Source organism: Arvicola amphibius, chromosome 10 (assembly GCF_903992535.2).
Source record: "Arvicola amphibius chromosome 10, mArvAmp1.2, whole genome shotgun sequence".
NCBI lineage: Eukaryota > Metazoa > Chordata > Mammalia > Rodentia > Cricetidae > Arvicola > Arvicola amphibius.
This window is the reverse complement of record NC_052056.1, coordinates 97477797-97497662: the sequence shown is the minus strand read 5'-3', so window position 1 is coordinate 97497662 and position 19866 is coordinate 97477797. Positions and strand designations below refer to the sequence as shown.

General features: G+C 51.7%; 1 protein-coding gene across 1 annotated transcript in view; it reads left to right on the top strand.

Moving 5' to 3' along the window:
• Prkar1b (protein kinase cAMP-dependent type I regulatory subunit beta) overlaps positions 1-8028 on the top strand; it is a 114052-nt gene extending 106024 nt beyond the window's left edge. Inside the window, exons 9-10 of the mRNA XM_038346098.1 lie at positions 6528-6609; positions 7901-8028. Of these exons, the coding sequence (XP_038202026.1) occupies positions 6528-6609; positions 7901-8028 (210 nt within the window). The remainder of the gene's footprint in view (positions 1-6527; positions 6610-7900) is intronic.
• Positions 8029-19866: the final 11838 nt, after the last annotated feature.

Genomic DNA, 19866 nt, shown 5'->3' with positions numbered 1-19866 from the left:
TTACACCTTGCTGGACAGACTAACCTTGGGGTGTGTGTGACAGAGATTGACTCTGTCAGAAGGGGGACCCTCTCAAACAAGGCTTTGACTGCCTGGAGCTATGCTCCCCAGGCCCTCATTGGCACCTGTCCCCATCCTGGGAGCTGTGGCGCCGGAATCCAAGTTAATGTCTGTTTTCCCACTGGAGCTGCTGGGCCGTGCCTCCACCATAGCCCAGACCTCACGGATGAACCATTAAACACTGGCACAAAAGCTGACCTCGGCCGCCCACCAGGCTGGTGTGTTTGCTCAGTTGTCGAAAAGACAGTCTGTAGCCAGCCGTGTTACAGACAGGCAGCAGAGCGAGGCATGAGGGGAGGGTGGAGCAGGGCACCTTCGCAGATGAGAGCCCAGGCTTCTTTAGGTAGGAGAAGCTACTCAACCAGCAGGAACTCTAGGGAAAGTCACATGGCGGCAGCGGGGGTGTGTGTGGAATTGAGGGGGGTAGACTGGCTTTGCATGGGGTGGGGGTGGGGGAGCTGCAGTTGAAATCAGCTTCCACGTGGAAAACTGTTAATTGTGGTGATCACTTTCTTAAAACCTACAGATGTTCTCAAAAAAACCAAAGCAAAGCAAAGCAAAAGGCAAACACAAAGCCGCAAAAACCTATGGGTATGGGGAGCTGCAGTTCTCCATGTGCAGGGTTGAATTCTCAGCACTGCAAGGGGGACAAAGCCTGACATGTTTAAAGTAGATGTTGTGGTCCATGCCTGTAAGTCCAGAACCTGGGAGGCTGAAGCAGGAGAGTTGGAAGTTTAAGGCCAGCCTGGTCTAAGGAATGAATTTAAGGCTAGCTTCATCAGCATAGTAAACTTTGTCTCATAAAACAAACAACAAACAAACAAAAACAAAAACAAACTTGGAAGCCAGATGTTATCCTTGGCCAAGCTGGGCTACATGAGACCCTATCTATAAAATTATTATTATTATTGGGGAAGAGGCTGGGCATGGTAGAGCCATTCCTGTAATCCCGGCCCCTAGGGAAGCTGAGGTAGAGTATCAAAAGTTTGAGGGCAGCCTGGGTTATGTGGCTCCTGTCTCAAAATTAAAACAAGACCTCTGGGATATGTCCCCCAGGTTGAGGCTACCTTCATGCTCTGTGACTGCCCTTGTGTGTGTGAGTTCAGTCTTGGCATCCATGCAGGAAAGATGAGCCATGATAGCCCACAGCAGCTGCAGGTCAGCCCTGGATCCCCGGAGCAGGACGGCTTTCACGACACCGTGGACAAGCACATGACTTCCATTTCCCTCATCACTTAGGTTCTCACCTACTCCCAGTAGTGGAGCTGTTTCTGGGGGTCTCTGGCGTAGGCATATATTATCACTGCGGGGGATGGGCCACCTTCCATTCACAGCATGGGCGCAGCTTGTGTGACTGAGCCCCAAAGGGTCCATGCGTGCGTCCATATGTTTGCATGCTTTTGTGGGTGCTGGTCCTCTACGGGTACTGCTTCCCATGTGCACACATCGCCCCATATGCACAGGTATGTGCCCCCATGGGCATGTGTGTCCCCGTGTGCGCGAGTGTCCCCATGGGCACGTCTGTCCCCGTGGGCCCCAGGCGTGTCTGCAATGCATCTCCCGCACCTGTCTCCAATTGCTTGTGTCATTTATGGATGGCGAGACTCGCTTCCATGTATGGAAGTGAAACTCAGATTTTTTTTAGAAGATATTTCTTTAAATAAAGCAAATAGTTTTGCCTGTTCCCTGTTCCCTGTTCCGGAGCGGAGGGTTGGTGGCCTCAGCTGTGCTTGGGGTCTGACTCCTCCCTGTTTGGGCTCAGCTCCTTGTTGTCGTGTGCAGGGCACTTCTCACGCAAATGTCTCTTGGTTCTTCACTCCTTTGCTGGTCTCGGGCTGTTTCTCAACTTGGAAGGACGTGGGCATTCATGCTCATCTTGGTGTGGGTCTCAGGCAGGGGTCTTAAGTTGGGAGCCTTCCTTGCACCCCTCAAGATTAAGGCAGGTGCTGAGCAAATATGGCCCTAAGTAGGCCCTTGCCAGTACTCTGAGCTTGCCCTATTTTGAATGTCTTGCCTCCTTCATCCTCATCTCCCTAGACCCACCTTGGCCTGTTGCGACCTGCTTCTCACTCTCTGGGAGGGTTTCTGCATTGCTGGTTGATAGCTTTTGGTCTATGGTCGCTCTGTGGCTAGACCTGGTTGACTGTCCCCAGTCTGAGCCCATGACTTGATTTTCACTAAATGCTTAAGGATCTCTCCAGCCGAGGTTCAATTCATGCTGGAGAGGTGGCGGCTGTGAAAGGGAGGGGCTTCAGGGGCTTCAGGGCCAGGGATGGGAATGGTGAGAACCCAACCCTGTATGAGAACCAATGAGAGGCAACTAGGCAAGAAGACTGCCTCACTCCTAGGATTTGGCCCCCAGAATGGATTTGGTTTACCCCAACTCCATCTCTGAGTGATCAGTTCCCCGTTAGAAGCGACCATGTCTTGAATCTTAAAAACGTCTCAGGAAGTATTAGAAAGATGGCTTTGTGGATGAAGGACTTGCTTTATAAACAAGAGGACTTGAGTTTGATCCCCAGAACCCACCTAAAAACCAAGAGTAGGGCATGCTCCAATAATCCCAACCCTGATGAGGAGGGTTCCTGGCACCTGCTGGCCTGTCAGTCTAGCTGAACTGGCGAGCTCCAGCGTCAGTGTCTCAGAAAATAAAGTGAGGAGTGAGTGAGGGAAACAGTTCAACTTCTGATCACCACACGCCAGGCTCCAAGACATGGAAAGGGGAAGCCAGCGACCTGGCCTCATAGCGGTGGATCCCACATGGCCCCCACTGGTTTCCTTCTTGGGAAAGTCACACTTCCTCCTTAATGTTGTGGGGGGGGGACACATTTTTTTTTTAAGTCACAGCAGTTAAAAGGAAATTTGTTGTCTTTAACTGTGCCCGTCATAGGCCCCCAGGAGTGACGATTCCCCTGCATCACCTCTGAGCTCTCTGCCGCAGATTTGCCGCTGAGCTCGGACCTTCAATGAGGAACTTGGAGACTATGAGCCAGCAGTTTGGCATGGGTGTTTTCCAGGCCTGGGCCCTAGATGTGCCCTCCAGGATGTCTGGCCATTTCCGTGGCGACTAGGAACACAGAATGGACCTTGAATTGAGAGGGTTTTTTTTTTTTTTTTTTTTTTTTTTCTAGGAGCTTCCCAGACAGGAGACAATGGCCTGTCTCCAGCAGATTTGGGGGCATGTGGAGGGAGAATACTGCTTGCAGGCTTCTGCTTGCTGGCTTCACAGACATGGGACTTTAGGGTGAGGAAGGTGACAGTCGTGTTCCAGACAGTATATTGGTCAGGGCAACAAAGGAGCTGCCGTAACAAAGAGCCCCATATCAACACAGCAGGAAGGACAGGGATGTTTCTTTCTGCTCCACCGGGTCTGGGGACCAACAGCACAGGTGTGCCAGCCAATTACCCTCCCTTCAAGGAAGCCAGGGTCCCTAGGCTATGTATAGGAGGCATGAAGTCCCTTGCTGGCACTCTGCTCTGCAACTTTCATCCTCAAACCCTCTCTGACCCCAACTCAGCATCTTGCCAGCTTCTCCCATCCCCGTATCTCTGGATGGCTCCTTTTGGCTTCTGGAGCTCAGCCTCATGGTCACTTTGTGTCTTAGCCTTCATCTCTGTCAGGCCGCTGACAGGGGTGCTGGGAACTAAGCTCAGGTCCCTTGGAAGAGCAGCAAGTGCTCTTAACCACTGATTCATTGCTCCGACCCAAGTGAATTGCTTTTTTAAAAAATTGATTTTTTTTTTTAAATTTGTGGAGGGGCACAATGCATGTGTAAATTGTAAGTTTTGGCTACCAAGTCCAACTTCACATGAATGCTGAGGGCACTCGGGTCTTCATGCTCATTTAGCAGGCCCTTGACTGACCAAACATTCCCCAACACCACCCCCAGCTGCGACTCAACAGACAGGAAGCCCCTGCACAAACCCTCTATCCCCCAGTCCTAACATAGCCGAGTTGGCTCAGGGGCCCACCATGGTGAGCTGTGCTGACAGGTGGGCTAAGCTCCTCCGTTGGGGCCCCTGGTGGGCATGAGCATCTGCTCCCTGCCCCTGCTTCCTGCTCACACTGGCAGCCTTGGAGTGGTCTCCTGTTTACATGCCCCGCTCCATCCATCAGCCAGATTCATAAACACGCAGAGGCCCAGAAGCCAGGCCGGGGATCCAGTTTCGAGGGTTGCTAAGGGTGCCTGGGGATTCCAGACACTGTGGGCACCAGCAGCTGACCTGGGAGTCACTCATTAAACCAGGCACAGCCTGACCACAGGCTCTAGCAAGTCTGGTCTGAGTGAGCCTGGGTGATGATGCCCGCCTTGCTGTGGAGTCCTGTCTACGCCTAGAGAGTGGCTTTGGGGAGTGGGCACCTGCATATCTAGGCATGGTAAGTGCCCCTGGAGACGTGGAGGCCCTGAGGCCCAGGGACGGCAATATCCCTTAGCATCAGTCTCTGTGGGTGTTAACAAGATGGAGAAGCCCTCAGGCAGCTGCCTGCCTCAGGGACATGGAGGCTGATCAGAGTCTGTGGAAACTCAGAGCCTAACTCTGGCTCCTTGGAGGTGTGGATCACACACACTGTGATGCTCGGTGTCAAACTCAGTGTGGTATTGTGCTTGAAAGGTGGTCTCATATAGCCCAGGCTGGCCCTGACTGCTCTGTGAAGCCCAGGCTGGCCCTGACTGATCTGTGAAGCCCAGGCAGGCCTTGAAAACTCTGTGCCTTGAATTTCCTATTCTTGTGCCTGTTTCCTGAGTGCTGAGATTACAGATTTGGTCCACACCTGACTGCTTTCCTTTCTTTTCTTTTTTCTTTTCTTCTTTTTCCTTTCTTTCTTTTCTTTCTTTCTTTCTTTTCTTTCTTTCTTTGTTCTTTTTTTCTTCTTTTTCTTTCTTTTCTTTCTTCTTTCTTTTTCTTTTCTCTCCTCCCTCCCTCCTTCCTTCTTTTTTCCTCATCCTCTTTTTTGATATGTGTGTGTGTGTGTGTGTGTGTGTGTGTGTGTGTATGTGACAGCATCTGCTATATTTGTACGGATGTCCATGGGGTCCAGAAGAGGGTACTGGATTCCCCAAGAACTGACATGGATGAAGATTTCTGGAAGGAAGAACAACAATTGCTCTTGAGCACTGAACCATCTCCCCAGCCCAAATGAATGCCATCCCCTTTATTGTTTTTAACATTTACTTATTTGTGGAGCGGTAATACATGTGTGGAGGTTGAAGGCTAACTTTCAGGAGACAATTTTCTTCTGCCACGTGGGTCTTGGAGATTGAACTCAGGTCATTAGATTTGGTTGCAAGCGACTTTACCCACAGGGCCAACTCAAGGTCTCTTTTTCCCGTTGTTTTTTTTTTTTTTTTTTTTTTTTTTTTTTGTTTGTTGTGTGTGTGTGTGTGTGTGTGGAGAGAGGAGGGGGGGAGAGAGAGAGAGAGGAGAGCATTTTTGTTGTTATTTTGCTTTGGCTTTGTTTTTGTTTGTTGGGCAGGATTTTTGATCAGGGTCTCACTATGCAGCCCAAGATGACCTCCAACTCACCGCAACCCCCCTGCCTCAGCTTCCTAGATTCTAGGTGTGAATCACCTCACCTGGCTCAGCTCTGCACTTCTTACTGGCAGTGACTGGCGATGCTGAAAGCCATTCTCCATCTTCCTGAGGCCCTCGAGGTAGCAAGTGGGGATACTGACTCTGGAAGGCTTGGCCCAGAAGGAGCCAAGGTCCAACCATGTGCGCTGCCCATCTCAGGAGTAGCATGCATGAGGACAGGAGGCATTTGGCTGCCAAGATGTCCTGGGTGCCCCGGCCTTGTCTTTAATGTTCCCAGAGGCCAGTGACCTACTGCAGCTGCCCTGTTAATCATTGAGCCAGCTTCATCTGTAGACCCACTGCCCTCTTGGGAGTAAGGAGGGACTGCATAGCTCAGCAGGTGTGTGACCCTGAGACCATGCTCCTCCCTGCCTCCCTGGAGGCCCCCCCCAATGTGGTGGGACAGCTCATTGTCCTTAGGCTGCAGCCCAAGGTCAGCTCTCAGCATAGTGACAAAGCACTGGCACCCTTGGGGCCATCCTCACAGTCACTACCAAGGCCTCTGGGGGAGGTGCTGGGTAGGTCCCCATTTGGGGGAGCTTCTCTTGTGTCAGTAAAAGCAGGGTTCAGACAGGAACCTCTAGTCCTGTAGGTGTCTAAGAGGAGGCATTAGTAAGCCACAGCAACTCAGAGCTCAGATCTCAAGGGGATCTGCCTCCCTGTAGGCCTGGAAAACCCTAAAAGAGGAGGGAAAAGCCCGCATGGAAGCAGCTATGGCTGCATGGAGGAAAGGAGCCAGGAAGAAGGGACTCTCCACATGACCCCCCCAACACATGCCCACCAAAGCAAGCGATTCCCCAAATGTGATGCACCCCAACAAGCAGCATCCAGCATGCCCTTCTAACAATTGACCTACATGCTTGGTTGACTTCTGCCTGTCTCCTCTCCCACAGGGCACTGCGTCGGTCCTCCAGCGACGATCCCCCAATGAGGAGTATGTGGAAGTGGGGCGCCTTGGGCCCTCTGACTACTTTGGTAAGTTGGGGTTCCCCCAGGCAAGATATGGTGTCTCATTTGGGACCCTGGATCAGGAGCTGCATGGGGTTTCATGAGGCCTCAGGGTGACTCTGGAGGTTAGGGAAGCCACAGGCAGGTGTGAGAGAGGCCTCAGCTGGAGCCACCTCATCCTGAGGCCCAGGACTGGCCTGAGACCACAAGACTGACAGCCCTGGGAGCCAGCTGCTTTTCTTGGAGAGAGTGGAGCCCTGATGAGAGGTGCAGGGACCATAAGCTGTTCACTCGTGTAGCTGCCGAGGAAGAGGGTCCTGAGTCGATACAGACCATTCTCACAGCTGGAACTAGGTCATGAGGAGGCCTGGGCCACATCACAGTGTCTCCTACATGCGGTGCTGCTAGGCAGATCACTGGACAATATTAACTCAACTTGAATTTCAGAGAAATAACACAGTTTTTCCTGGTGTGTGTGGGGGAGTGCGGAAACGGTCTCATGTAAGCCAGGCAAACTCGGTGTGTAGCTGGAGATGACCTTGAATGTTTCCCCCTCCTGCCTCTACGTCCCGAGTGCTGGATTCACAGGCATGATTCCCCATGCCTGGTTTATGCAGAGCTGGGATGGAGCCCAGGGCTCTGTGCATGCTTGGCAAGTGCTATACCAATGAGCGACATCCCCAGTCCTTAATTTGTTAGCTTATATAATAATATTCCCAGTATTTCACAGGGAAATTTGTGCCAGGCTGACTTGTGCAGTGCTGCCATCCTAACTATGGGAATGCTGAGGCAGGAGGATGGCATGTTCGTGGCCTGTCCTAGGCAGCCTATTGAGATTCTGTCTCAAAATTAAAAAAATAATTTTTAAAGGGCTTAGGCTATATCTCAGTGGTAGCATGCTTGGGCAACATGCATGAGACTGTGTTCAGTCTCCAGGTAAACACACATAGACACAGACAGACAGACAGACAGACAGACACACATGCACTCACACATGCACGCATGCACGCATGCACACAAATTGCATTTGTTAAGTCCAGATCAAGTTTTAAAAGATGCATGGGTGCAATGCCAGCACTGAGTAACCAGGTGTGGTAGTGCAGTTTGAAATCCCCCAGCACTCAGGAGGAGACAAGAGGATCAGAAGTTCAAAGTCATCTTCCACTGGAATAGTGAGTGGTTCTAAGACAGTCTGGGAGGTACGGAACCCTCTCTCAAGGAAACAAGAAGAGAAGGACGAAAATGCAGGTTCACCTGTTATTCCCACTGGGGAAGGAAGCCCATTCTGTGTCTTGACTTTTTCCTCTCATCCTTCCAGGGGAGATTGCATTGCTGCTGAACCGACCTCGTGCAGCCACTGTAGTGGCCCGGGGTCCTCTCAAGTGTGTGAAGTTGGAACCGGCCCTCGTTTCGAACGGGTCCTCGGCCCCTGCTCTGAAATCCTGAAGAGAAACATCCAAGCGTTACAACAGCTTCATCTCCCTCACTGTCTGAGCTTGCTTTGCACCTGTACCCTTGTGGGGGTTCCCATTGTGGCCCAGTGACCCATTTCCCATGCCAGGGGCCTGGGAGCTGCTGGTTAGCAGCTAGGTGGGGCCTGGTGCCCTGGCATGGAGCCGCTCCCTTTTCTGGACTCACTTTTGGAATAATAACCATCTTGTGCATTTTAAAAATTAAGGGCAAGCAACAACTGCATCCCCAGACCAGGGAAGTGACAGCTGGCTCCCCCACAGTGACCCTGCAAACCCTATTTTGGGGCCAACCCTATCCTCTCTTTCGAGTCTTGGGGAATTCTTATTTGGGTCCCCATACTTGAACTGGCTCTGTGTCCTGCCAGGTCTCAATACGGAGAGACTACAGCTATCCTTGTAGCTTTCCCCCAGGGCTGAAGTTAGGACACTGGTCCCTGGTCCCTGTCAGATTCTCCCAGGTGTAGGACAGATGTGTCAAGGGAGGTGTCCTCAAATGGACACTCAGGCTTGAGAGCAGAAACAGAGGGTGAGGAAAGACATTCTTGGTCCCTGCCCACTACCCCAACTCTCAGAAAGGACCCCTGACGGGCCTACGTAGGTTCCAGCAACTGACCCCAGAAAAGTCAGGAGGTAGTATCTTAAACTAGTCACTTGCCCTCATGGCTTTTGGAAAGTTCATTTCCTGATAGACTGGGCACCTGATCTCATGTCAGGACAGTTGGCTAAGCCTGTGACCCTTCACTGGCCGGGGCGCCCAGATTGGGCAGGAAGCATGGTGATGTGGGGGCTTTCCAAATGGTTGCGAGTCTGGGCTGAGTCCCCATCTCCTGGAGGCTAGGAGTCACGGCTCTGTCAACCTGCCTATTGGAGATCCCAAGGGACAGCAAGGAACTCCGACTTGCTGGTTAAAGCTGTGGGTGCTGAGCCTTCCCCGGATTCATTGTGTAGAGCCCGAGTCCCTGCCCCTGAACCCCAAGCATCTCTTACCTGAGTCTCTCTGTTCCCTTACATGAAGGGAAGATGAGCTGAAACCAGGCTTAACTCCACATACTTAACCACCAACACCCTGTCCCCAGTGCAGAGTGATATGAGCCAGCCAGGCCTGAGGGCCACATGAGTGTCCACAAGTGCTCAGTGTCTCCTGGGTAACCAGCATGTCATGAGACAGGGTGATCAATCTTTTCTTACCCCCACTGTGCACGTCTAGGGAGGTGAGCCTTCTGGCTGGCCATCAGCTCCTCCCTGTGTAGCCCTGGCTGTGTGTGTCCTGCCTGCACTGTGGACTATCTGTGGATTCTGTGGACATGCTCCTCCATCCCCTATTTATGTCACCAAGTGCTGCATGAGCTAGTAAATGTGCAATGAAGAACCCTTTCCCGCCCTGGGAGGCCTCCGTCTAAGTCTTTTGTAGATATGTGGGTCTTCTTATCTGTTCTGGCGTTTCCAAGTGATGAACACTGAGCCAGGGAGAGTTGGCTCAGCGGGTAAAGTTCTTTTACTGCAAATTTGAGGACCTGAGTTCAAATCTGTAGAACTCATGTAAAGCCAGACAAGGTATCAGCCGTCTTTAATTCCAAGGCTCCTACTAGGTGGGAGAGGCAGACAGAAGAACCCCTGGAAACGCTCGGACCAGCTAGCCAGGTGTACCTAATTGTAAATAAGAGACCTTGTTCCCAAACCAGGTGAAGAGTGAATGCAACTTCTGACCTCTGACCTACCTATGTATATCATGGCACACTCAAACACACACACACACACACACACACACACACACCACACTTTAAAAATCATTAAAGCTAACCAGGACAGGTGGTGTATGTCTTTAATCCCAGCATTTGGGAGGCAGAGACAGGAGGATCCCTGCCTGGTCTACAGAGCAAGTTCCAGGACAGACAAGGCTACACAGAGAAATTTTGTCTCAATAAACAAAAACAGACAGACGAAATAACTAAAGCTGAGCCTGGATCAGTAGTAAAACACTTGCTTAGAATCCCCCCTGTGAGAATCTGGGAACACAGTTAGTGGTAGGCCACCTGCCTAGAATCCCCAGTGATGGGCTGGGGTGTGGCTCAGTGGTAAAGCCCCTGCCTAGACTCCCCCAGTGATGGGCTGGGGTGTGGCTCAGTGGTAGAGCACCTCCCTAGAATCCCCCAGTGAGGGGCTGGGGTGTGGCTCAGTGGTAGAGCACCTCCCTAGAATCCCCCAGTGAGGGGCTGGGGTGTGACTCAGTGGTAGAGCACCTGCCTAGAATCCCCCAGTGAGGGGCTGGGAGTGTTGTTTAGTGGTAGTGCACATGGGTTCAATATCTCATGCTGCAGAAACAAGTAAATAAATTAAAAGTTAAAGTGGCAAATGTTTTTGTCATTATCTGCATGCACAGTACATTGCAGCTGTCACTACCCTCTTCTACGGAGCTTCATCTCCCTACCCCCAATCACACACATTAGATGTGAACACCCCACCACCACCCCTACCCTTCTACCTTCTGTAGCCCCATGTATCCAAACCAAAGTCTATCATCCATCTATCTATTTATCTATCTATCTATCTATCTATCTATCTATCTATCTATCCATCCATCCATTATCTACCAACCTACCTACCTACCTATTTATCTTCCTTCCATCTATCTATTTAGAGACAGGCTCTCACTTAGAGCTCAGGCTGGCTGCAAACTCATGAAATCCTCCTGCCTCGGTTTCTTGAGTGCTCGGCTCATAGGCCTACCTCGCCATGCCTGGCTAACTAGTTCCTTTTCAGCACTGTCAGTTCAAATGGGAATCCATGTTGGCCAGACCCCTGTCTACCTCATCCTAGGGATGGGAAAGTAGACAAGGCCCAGCCCCGACCTTGTACCCCAACTGATTCTCTATGGTTTCCTCTACTGTAGGGATGGGGCCATGCTGTTGCCAGGCCAAAGGGTAGACTAAACCTCCAGAGGGAAGAGATTGGCTGGTGCCACTGGTCAAGTTTCTCATGGGTGCACCCGGGATCTGGGATTGAGAGCTCATCTCCGTTGCATTCTGGCCTCGGTCCCTTGCTATCTGTGGTGGACTTTGCTTGCCTTGGAGGGGGGGCCGACTGCGGGTACCCTCCCATCACTGTGTCTGGTGACACAGTGTCTCCCTCTCTTCGGTCACTTATGCAGGCCTCCATCAGTGAATTCCCATGAGGTCACTGTTCATTCACCCCTTGGTTCTTTTCCACAGCTCGGGGCCCTTTCTAGGAGTCTTCAGTCATAAGCCATTTCCCCTGCCAAAACCATTTCCTTGAGGCCAGGGCTTTCTGACCAAAGGGCTATGAAGACAGAAGCCTGTTGTGGCTGGGTGCCAGCAGGTGGGGCTCAGCCCTGCTGGAATGATGGCCTTGGCTGGCTCTTCCAGACAGTGGACAGTCCTGACCTTGGCTGGCCACTTCAGTCTACGGGCAGTCTTGGCTTCACTCCCCCAGCTCCGCTGAATCAGCTGGGTTGGCTGTGGTGACTCACTTTGAGGTCAGGCCCCTGGCTAGAGGCTGGGGAGACAAGCAGTTCTCCTACAAGACTGGGGCTGGGTGATTTCATATCCGGGGTACCCAAGTCCTAGTTTTAGATCTAGTTCCCCCTGCCTGCCCCCTCTCCAAGCTAGTTGCACTTCCTCTGAGCTCAGCTGGCCCTGGTCCTGCCAGGAAGTCTTCATTGACCCCAGCCTGGCTGCCTTCTAAGTTTGCCCCTAGGATGTCACCAAATTGGGAAGCTGGTGCCTGAGCCCTCCGCCATTTCCAGCTCCAGATGATTGGTGATAAACCTGCATCCTGTCTGTGTCCACAGACCGGGAAGCCAGCCGGGGAAACAATATAACACGCTCTTTAAAAACAAATGTAGACTGAGTGTGGTGGTGCATGTCTTTAATCTCAGCACTCAGGACGCAGAGGCAGGAGGATTTCTATGAGTATGAGGTCAGCCTGCTCTACATAGAAAGTTCCAGGCCAGCAAGGGTCCCTATATAATGAGACCCTTGTCTCAAATATGAAAACAAAACAAAACAAAACCCAAACAAATGTAAAATAATGGTTGGCTGTGTAGCTCAGGGCAGGACACGCCTAACACATGCAAGGGCCTGAACTCTATTCCCAATCCTTGGAGGAAAAATAAAGTTCACTGTATATGTATGTATATATGCACGTTCATGGAAAATGTTTTGAGGCCCTTCATGACCCACAAGTACATCATGGACCCAGGCACTACAATCTCAGCCTGAGTTTAAGGAAAGGTCTTCCTCTATCAGATGTCCCTTCAGAACAAAGGCCTGTGCCACTCCACTAGACTCTCCTGGGGGTAGTCAGCCCCGTCATCAACCTCCTTGAACAAATATCCTTTCAACATCTACTAGTGGAGAACTCAGTTTTGTACATTTTAACAAAGTACCCGAAGCCTGGGATTGAGGCTCACTTGATTGAATGCTTGCCTAACAGGCACAAGGCCCCAGGTTCCATGTCCAGTGTCACATAAGCAACCCATTGACCTATCATGTATCTCCCAGGTGTGGCTGGTGTACCCTGTGCTAGTGAAAGTATGTGTGTGTGTGTGTGTGTGTGTGAGTGTATGTGCGTGAGTGTGAGTGTGTGTACACGCGCGTGCACGTTCTTCTGACCACATGTGGAGGCCGGATATCGGTGTCACAATGTTAGGTATCTTTATCAATCATTCTCCACTTCCCCCCCCCTCAGCATTTTTCAGGAAAAGGCTCTCTCTGAACCTGGAGCTCACTGCTTGACTAGACTGGCTGGCCATCCAGACCCTGGGATTCTCCTGTTTCTGCCTCCCAGTACTGAGATTACAGGTGCACACCTTGGGCGGCACCTAGCTTTTTACGTGAGTGCTGGGGACTAACTTGGGTTCTCATGCTTCACAGCAAACACTTTACCTACTGAACCAACCTCCCCCGCAGCCTCTGCTCTCTTTGGAGACAGGGCCTCTCACTAGTCTGGAATTTGTCAAGTAGGCTAGGCTGGCTGGCCATGGAGCCCCAGGGATCCCCCACCTTTCCAGCATTGGGATCACAAGTATGCTCCAACATGGACATGGCTTCTTCCTTCCTTTGTTCTTTCATTTGTTCATTCGTTCCTTCCTTCCTTCTTTTCCTTCTCCTTCCATTTGTCCCTCGTTGCTTCCTTTTTTCCTTTTCTCTCCCTTTCTGTTTTTTAGCAATGTTACTGTATAGTCCAGAGGTCTTCTCCTTTCAGCTTCCCAGATACTGGGATTACAGGCATGTAACACCATACTTGGTTTCTTGTTTTCTTTCTTTATGGGGGGAAGTGGTGGTGGTCAAGACAGGGTTTCTCTGTGTATCCCTGGCTGTCCTGGAACTCACTCTATAGACCAGGCTGACCTCGAACTCACAGAGATCCACCTGTCTCTGCCTCCAGAGTGCTGAGATTAAAGGCGTGCACCATCACTGCCTGGCTATGCTCCTAGTTTTTGTTAGCTGTTTGGCATAAGGCAAATTGTTTAACTTCTCTGAGCTTTGATGATCTCATCTGTGAATTGGGAGGAATATTTGCCTTTCATGTTTAACCTGAGCATGGTATGAGATCGTAGGTAAGGCGTGTTAGCTCAGTAAAAGAAACTCAAACTCGAAGCTGGCATTGCATGGGACATCAAACCCTATTGCAATGCCAAGTACCTGGTCTTCTGGCTTTACCTACAGTAGCATCCACAGTCTCCAGAATCAAAGTAGCTGGGTGTGACCCTGATGTCCTACCTGGAGGGGACCTTTGTTTGGTCTACCTTAGTCCAAAGGAGATAGCTCCTCTCTCCTGCTGGAACCTCATTCACCAGGTGTCCTCAGGTGGAGCTTCCCTAGGTAAAGACGCTCCGGCCTGCTCAGGGCCCCTTGTGAATGAGCAGCTGTCTCCAGGAAGGACTTTCCATGCATCTGACCCATCATCTCGTGACCTAAGCTGCAGGGTATGACTTAATGAATTCTGTGGAGTGGGACCCAGACAGGCCCTGGGATGACAGATTGAATACTCCATGAGGTCTGAGGACCTGGTCTTGTGCCCATCCATGATCTGAATAGCCCACACTGGCCCTAGAATGTAATTCCCACTGGATGACTGCTGCCAGCTCATACGCAGCAGGAGGGTTCTGGAACCCCTATCTCCAGAACCTAGTCCCCTAGTGGGACTAGGTCTCAGAGCCAAGGGACCCAGGATGTCCCTCAGGACATGGCCCCTGAGCTGGTTAGTTTTTTTGTGTGTGTTTGTTTTTTTGGTTAACTTGACACAAGCTAGGGTCATCTGGGGAGAAGAAATCTCAGTTGAGCAAATGTCTTCACCATATTGGCTTGGAGGCAAGGCTGTGGAGCATTTTCTTGAGTAACGATTTTGGGTAGTGCCACCCTTGGACAGATATAGTCCTGGTTGTATAAGAAAGCAGGCTGAGCAAGCCATGGGGAGCAAGCCAGTAAGCAGTGCTCCTCCACTGTCTCTGCTTCAGCTCCTGCCTTCAGATTCCTGCTTGTGTTCCTGCCTTTGTTGTCCCTGTGATGGGCTGTCAGATGGAAGAAGCCTCTACAAGCTGCCTTTGGCTATAGTGTTTATCACAGCCACAAAAAGCTAGCTAAAACAGACCCCTCATGGAGGACCCCTTGTGTTGGGCTAAGGGCAGGAAAGAGAGTTATCTTCTGAGGTACAGAGGAGCCCTCAGAAACTTTATATCACTAAAGTTGTCACCTGTCCCCCGCCCCCTGCATGAGGGTAGTGAATGGTGACAATACCCCTCCCACGCAGGTATCTGGTGCCACCCAAGATAAGTGGGTGCCACTTCCTGCTTGGTCAGTTACCCACTCTTTAACCTATCAATCACTCAGTGAGCCCACTTATTGGGGTAGAGGACTGAAGTGGACCTTCCGTGATGCCCCCTTCCTTCTCTCCCTCCCTCTCTGTTTCTCTGTCTCCATATTTGCCTCTTCCTTATTCACCTTCCTATATCTGTCCCTGTCTCTCTCTCTGTTCTCTCTGTCCCTGTCTTGTTCTGTTTCTTCTGTCTTTCATTTCCTGTCTTCGTCCTGTCTCTACCCTCTCTGTCTCTCTCCTCGTCTCTCTGTCTCTCTCTGTTTCTCTCTCTCTTCCCTCCCACCCCTCCCACTCTGTGAGTGCTAGTCTGCACCAAGCTCCACGGAGCCTTGTCCAACCAAACCTCACAATGTCCCTAAGGGGGCTCATTTTGCACATGGGGCAGTGAGTTCAGAATGAGAATCAGTTCACAGAAGAGGGGCCCCCAGGGAGGAGAGCCTGGGCCATCTCTGCCCAGCCCAGCCTGCCCCGGCCAGCTCTGCCTGCCCTGGAACCATAAAACTGTTTATGAGTAGAGCCCTACCCACTGGAGCCCAGCCAGGTTTCCCCTGGGAGGCTATCATGCTTCCTGGGAGTCCCCAGGAAGATGTGAGGACTAGAAGAAGTCAGTGGGAGGCAATGACGGGCACCAAGGGGAGCTGTGGACAGGCCATGTGGGCTGGCCATCGCTCAGTGTCCTCCATCTGCCTGCATCTGCCACAAGGAAGCCTGACTTTAGCCCAGCTTGCAGTTGAGGTGTTTCTCCTGCTCACCTCGGTGCCTTGCACCCACCAAATTTGCAGGATGAAAAACCCACAGGATGGGGAGGGCATCACGACACAGCATCATCAGACACCTCCTGATGTCCTTGTTCTAGTCTGAGCGGCAGATGGGGGGTGATGGCCCCGCTTACAAGCCTGAGCCCAGAGGCCTGTCGGACAATATTGAAATAATGGGCTATGGAATTTCTCAGAAAATGGCCCGGGATCTTAAGGCTAGCAGAGCACGTGAAAGGCCAAGTTTATTTACTCTGAGAACCTTGGCTCTAATGGCCTCTTGGAGCTAATGTCATCCCCACACCTGAGAATGCTCACCCAACCGGGAAGATGGAAGGTCTTAACTTGTGTCCCCTTATCCAGATTGATGGCCACCTGGCCCAGGCAGTACCCGTCTCTCAGCATCTGAGGGCCAAGTGAAAAGGGTATGTGGCAAGTGGGGCTGGAGTCATACCAGGTGCTGTCCTTCAGGGCTGCCCAAGGCTGCCCAGGGCACCTCTCTTGCTGACACTTGCTAGGCCAGAAATGGGGAGGTAGAAAAGGCCACAACAGACTCCCATGTGGACTCTCCTTGAGACATTTGGACCACCTCCACCTCCCCATCCAAGAAAAGGGAGCTATGGGCAAGAGACCACCCAAGAGAGCTTCAGAGGAAACCCACGAACATAGAAAGGCCAAGGAGGTGCTGGGAACCAGTGAAATCTTGCTTCCAACCCAGAGAGACGACAGTGTTCCACATGAAGAAAGAGAGCTGATGGCTCCAGGGGACCCCTTCTGTAGGGAATCAACCCGAAAACCTGAGGCACAGTTTGGAGATCTGAATAGATCCAGGACTGGGTCCCTGGTGGCAATCCAGCCCGTCTCTGGGCAGTCACTACAGTGGCTGGACTCCAGGTAGCTGAGAGGGAACTTGGATGGGCTAGGCCTGGAAGAAGCCCGTTTTTTTTCTGCCTGCCTGCAGGACACAGCAGGTCCAGAGAGCTCCTAGATTCCTAGTTCCAGTCCCACCCCTCCACAGGGAAATGATGAGCTGGCCTGGAGTGGAGAGGGGAGGAAAGGAGAGGGCAGGGGAATTGAAAGTGCATTCCAAACTGGTGACACAGCTTAGTGGCCCCAGGGCAGGGAGGGCACCAGCTGAGCTGCTGTTCTGGAAGGTCCCTGAGCTCTGAATCCCCAGAGGAAGGAGGCTACAGTCAATCTTAAAAGCTACTTGGAAGCCTTCTCAGCCACCCCTAAACTGCCTGGTTTAGGTCTAGGGCAGAGTGGACAGTCCTCTCTGGTCCTCATCAGTTCACCTGGCTGTACCTTCCATGGCCCAGAGGCCTATGCAGGTGAGGTGGGTAGTTCACACCGCCCTTGGGGAAGCCCTGGTAGGTCTACCCCTAGAGGTGGGAGTACCAGAATGGAGGGAGGGGACTGAGAATGAGGGCTAAATTAGCTGTTCTCCATCAGCTGTGTTCTGTGCTAACCTGTGCCAGGCACTGCCCCAGGGGCCTTTCCCTGTTTTAGGTCTCAGGACCTCTGAGCATACAGAGCCAGCTACCCAGGTTACAGCTGCAGGACCAAGGAGTTGTGGGGGTGGGGTGGGGTTTTATGCTAGGCTCTGATGCGGCAGCTGGGCCACAGAAATGAAACCCTTTTCTGGCCTAAACTCTAGAGGATGTAGTCCCCTGTGATCCTAGGAAGTTGGTGATGGGTGTCCTTTGCTGGGGACATCCTTTAGAATAACAAGCAAGGCTCAACCTCCCTGGAACTCCTGCTACTCAGGAGGCCCCTCCCTTTACTGTAGGGCTCTTGCCTTCTTTTCCATGGCACATGCAATAAATAGCCCTTCATTCATAAATTCTGTCGGTTTACAAGCCCTTGATAGTTTTACGGGGGACAGGCAGGGTGCTGGGGCTTGGCACTGGATGGCCACCAGTTTCAGATCTCACCACAGTCCGCAGTCAGGCAGTCCCCAGCCATCTATGGCCCTTTGGGGTTCTGTGCCCTTGTGTGGTACCTTCGCACACAAGTAGGGCTGTTCTGGGTGATCCGCTCGCAGGTGGTACCTGGAGAAGGGAGCCATGAGGTCTCTTGACCTTCTGCATAGGTTCATTCACACCTTCTGTGAGCCCAGCTAACCCACTCCAAATTCAGAGATCCAGGAATCATGAAGTCATAAATCCCACCCCCTTTTTGAGCCTCCAAGTTTTGGGGTAGTTTGTTTGTAGCCATGGACACCTATGAACCTATGACAGCAAGTGCCACCATTTCTGGGAAACTGAGGGCTGGAAAAGGACTTGTCTACAGAACATTGGGTACACAGCTGACTTGTCAGTGTGTGGACAGTTAAGTAGGCTCACTGGGTACTGAACCAACAGTCAATTTCATACCCAGGCCCCTTGAAGCCATGACTGATGAGCTTCTTTGTCCCCTAGAGCTATTAGGATAGGGTGACGTGGTGACTCATTATTTAAATCTAAGACTCAGGCCAGTCATGGTGGCTTATGCCTTTAATCCTGGCACTTGGAGGCAGAGGAAGGTGAATTGCTGTGACTTTGAGGCTAGCCTGGTTATATAATGAATTTCAGGATAGCCAGGGCTACATAGTAAGATCCTGTCTTAAAAAGCCAGTTCAACACAAAACAAGAGCCAAGGCTTAGGCTAGCCTGGTGACACAGGCTTGTCATCTTAGCTGCTGAGGAGGCTGAGGCAGGAGGATTACTAGTTCAAGACCTGCCTGGACCACAGAATGAGCTCAAGAGCAGGCTGGGCAACTTAACAAGACCCTATGTGAAAACTAAAAGGTAAAAAATAGGGCTTTGATGCTGGTTGTGGTGGTGGCGCATGCCTTTAATCCCAGCCTTTGGGAGGCAGAGGCAGGTGGATCTCTTGAGTTCAAGATCAGCCTGGTCTACACAGTGAGTTCCAGGACAGCTAGAACTATGTGAAAGACCCCATCTTTAAAAGAGGGTGGTGGACTTTTGGTTATACTTTAATGATATAACCTGCCTAGAATCCCCCAGTGAGGGGCTGGGGTGTGGCTCAGTGGTAGAGCCCCTACCTAGAATCCCCCACTGGGCTGGGGTGTGGCTCAGTGGTAGAGTGCCGATATCTCGGTGGAGACCTCCAATTGCCGTACACCGTGCCCCCGTGTCTACTTTCGGTGCGCTTGAACCCTGTTACCGAGATTCGGGCAAGGGGCAGGAGGTTAAAATATACAAACACACACAGACAGAGAGACAGAGTCACGGGTCATCCTTGAATTCCCCAAGAATGCCCCCTTTATTGTGTTCAGGGCAGATTATATAGAGATAGTCACGCCTCAGCCAAACCCACCAGAAACCACTCTGCCATCAGGAACTCCTGAAGGTCTCGTGCTCAGAGCAGCTGTAGGCACTCAGATCAGGGGAATTACAAGAAATTCAGGATCTGGGGTCTCACTGCTCCCAACAGTAGAGCACCTGCCTAGAATCCCCCAGTGAGGGGCTGGGGTGTGACTCAGTGGTAGAGCACCTGCCTAGAATCCCCCAGTGGGGGGCTGGAGGTGTGACCACATGGTAGACCACCTACTTAGAATCCTTTAGGGCTACTTGATGTCATTCAGCTTCAGAGACTGGCCTAGAGAACGACAGGGCTACCCGTCTTGCCGAGTGCCATCTAGGACTCCTGTCACCAGAGGAGAGAGCTCCTCTTCTTCCTACAGTGGAGCTGATACTGCTCATTGAGGCCTGCCATATGCCATACATAGCCCATGGCATTCAGCCTCCTCTGCCACCAGGCAGTCTCCATGCTGGCTACATTTAGGCGCCATGCCAGGCTCTGCCTGAACAGATCCTTCAACAGACCTAATTAGCAGCTATTTCTGCTTTATTATCTCTTCATCGTCCAGGCCAGCAGAGGCCCAGAGAGGTGAAGCAACAGGTGGAAGGACACATAGCCAGCAGGTGGCAGGGTGGCTGCCTCTCTGAGCCAGAGCCCTTTCTCACCTCTGAGGCCTTTGGACCAAGCAGACATTCAGTAATGAGGCTGCTGACATTTCTAGGAAGGTGATTTGTATGGCTCATGTGGCTATGTTTTCCCTTCAGAGGGAGGTGGCTGCCACAGGGATGCTGGGGCCTCCCTGTCCTAGAATGGGATGAGGATGAGATTACCTGCCTGGACTTTGCCTTCTGCTTTAGAGGAGCCGCCTGGGTGACCCAGCTTCCCCAGTTGACAGGAAAGGGAGGATCTAAGGC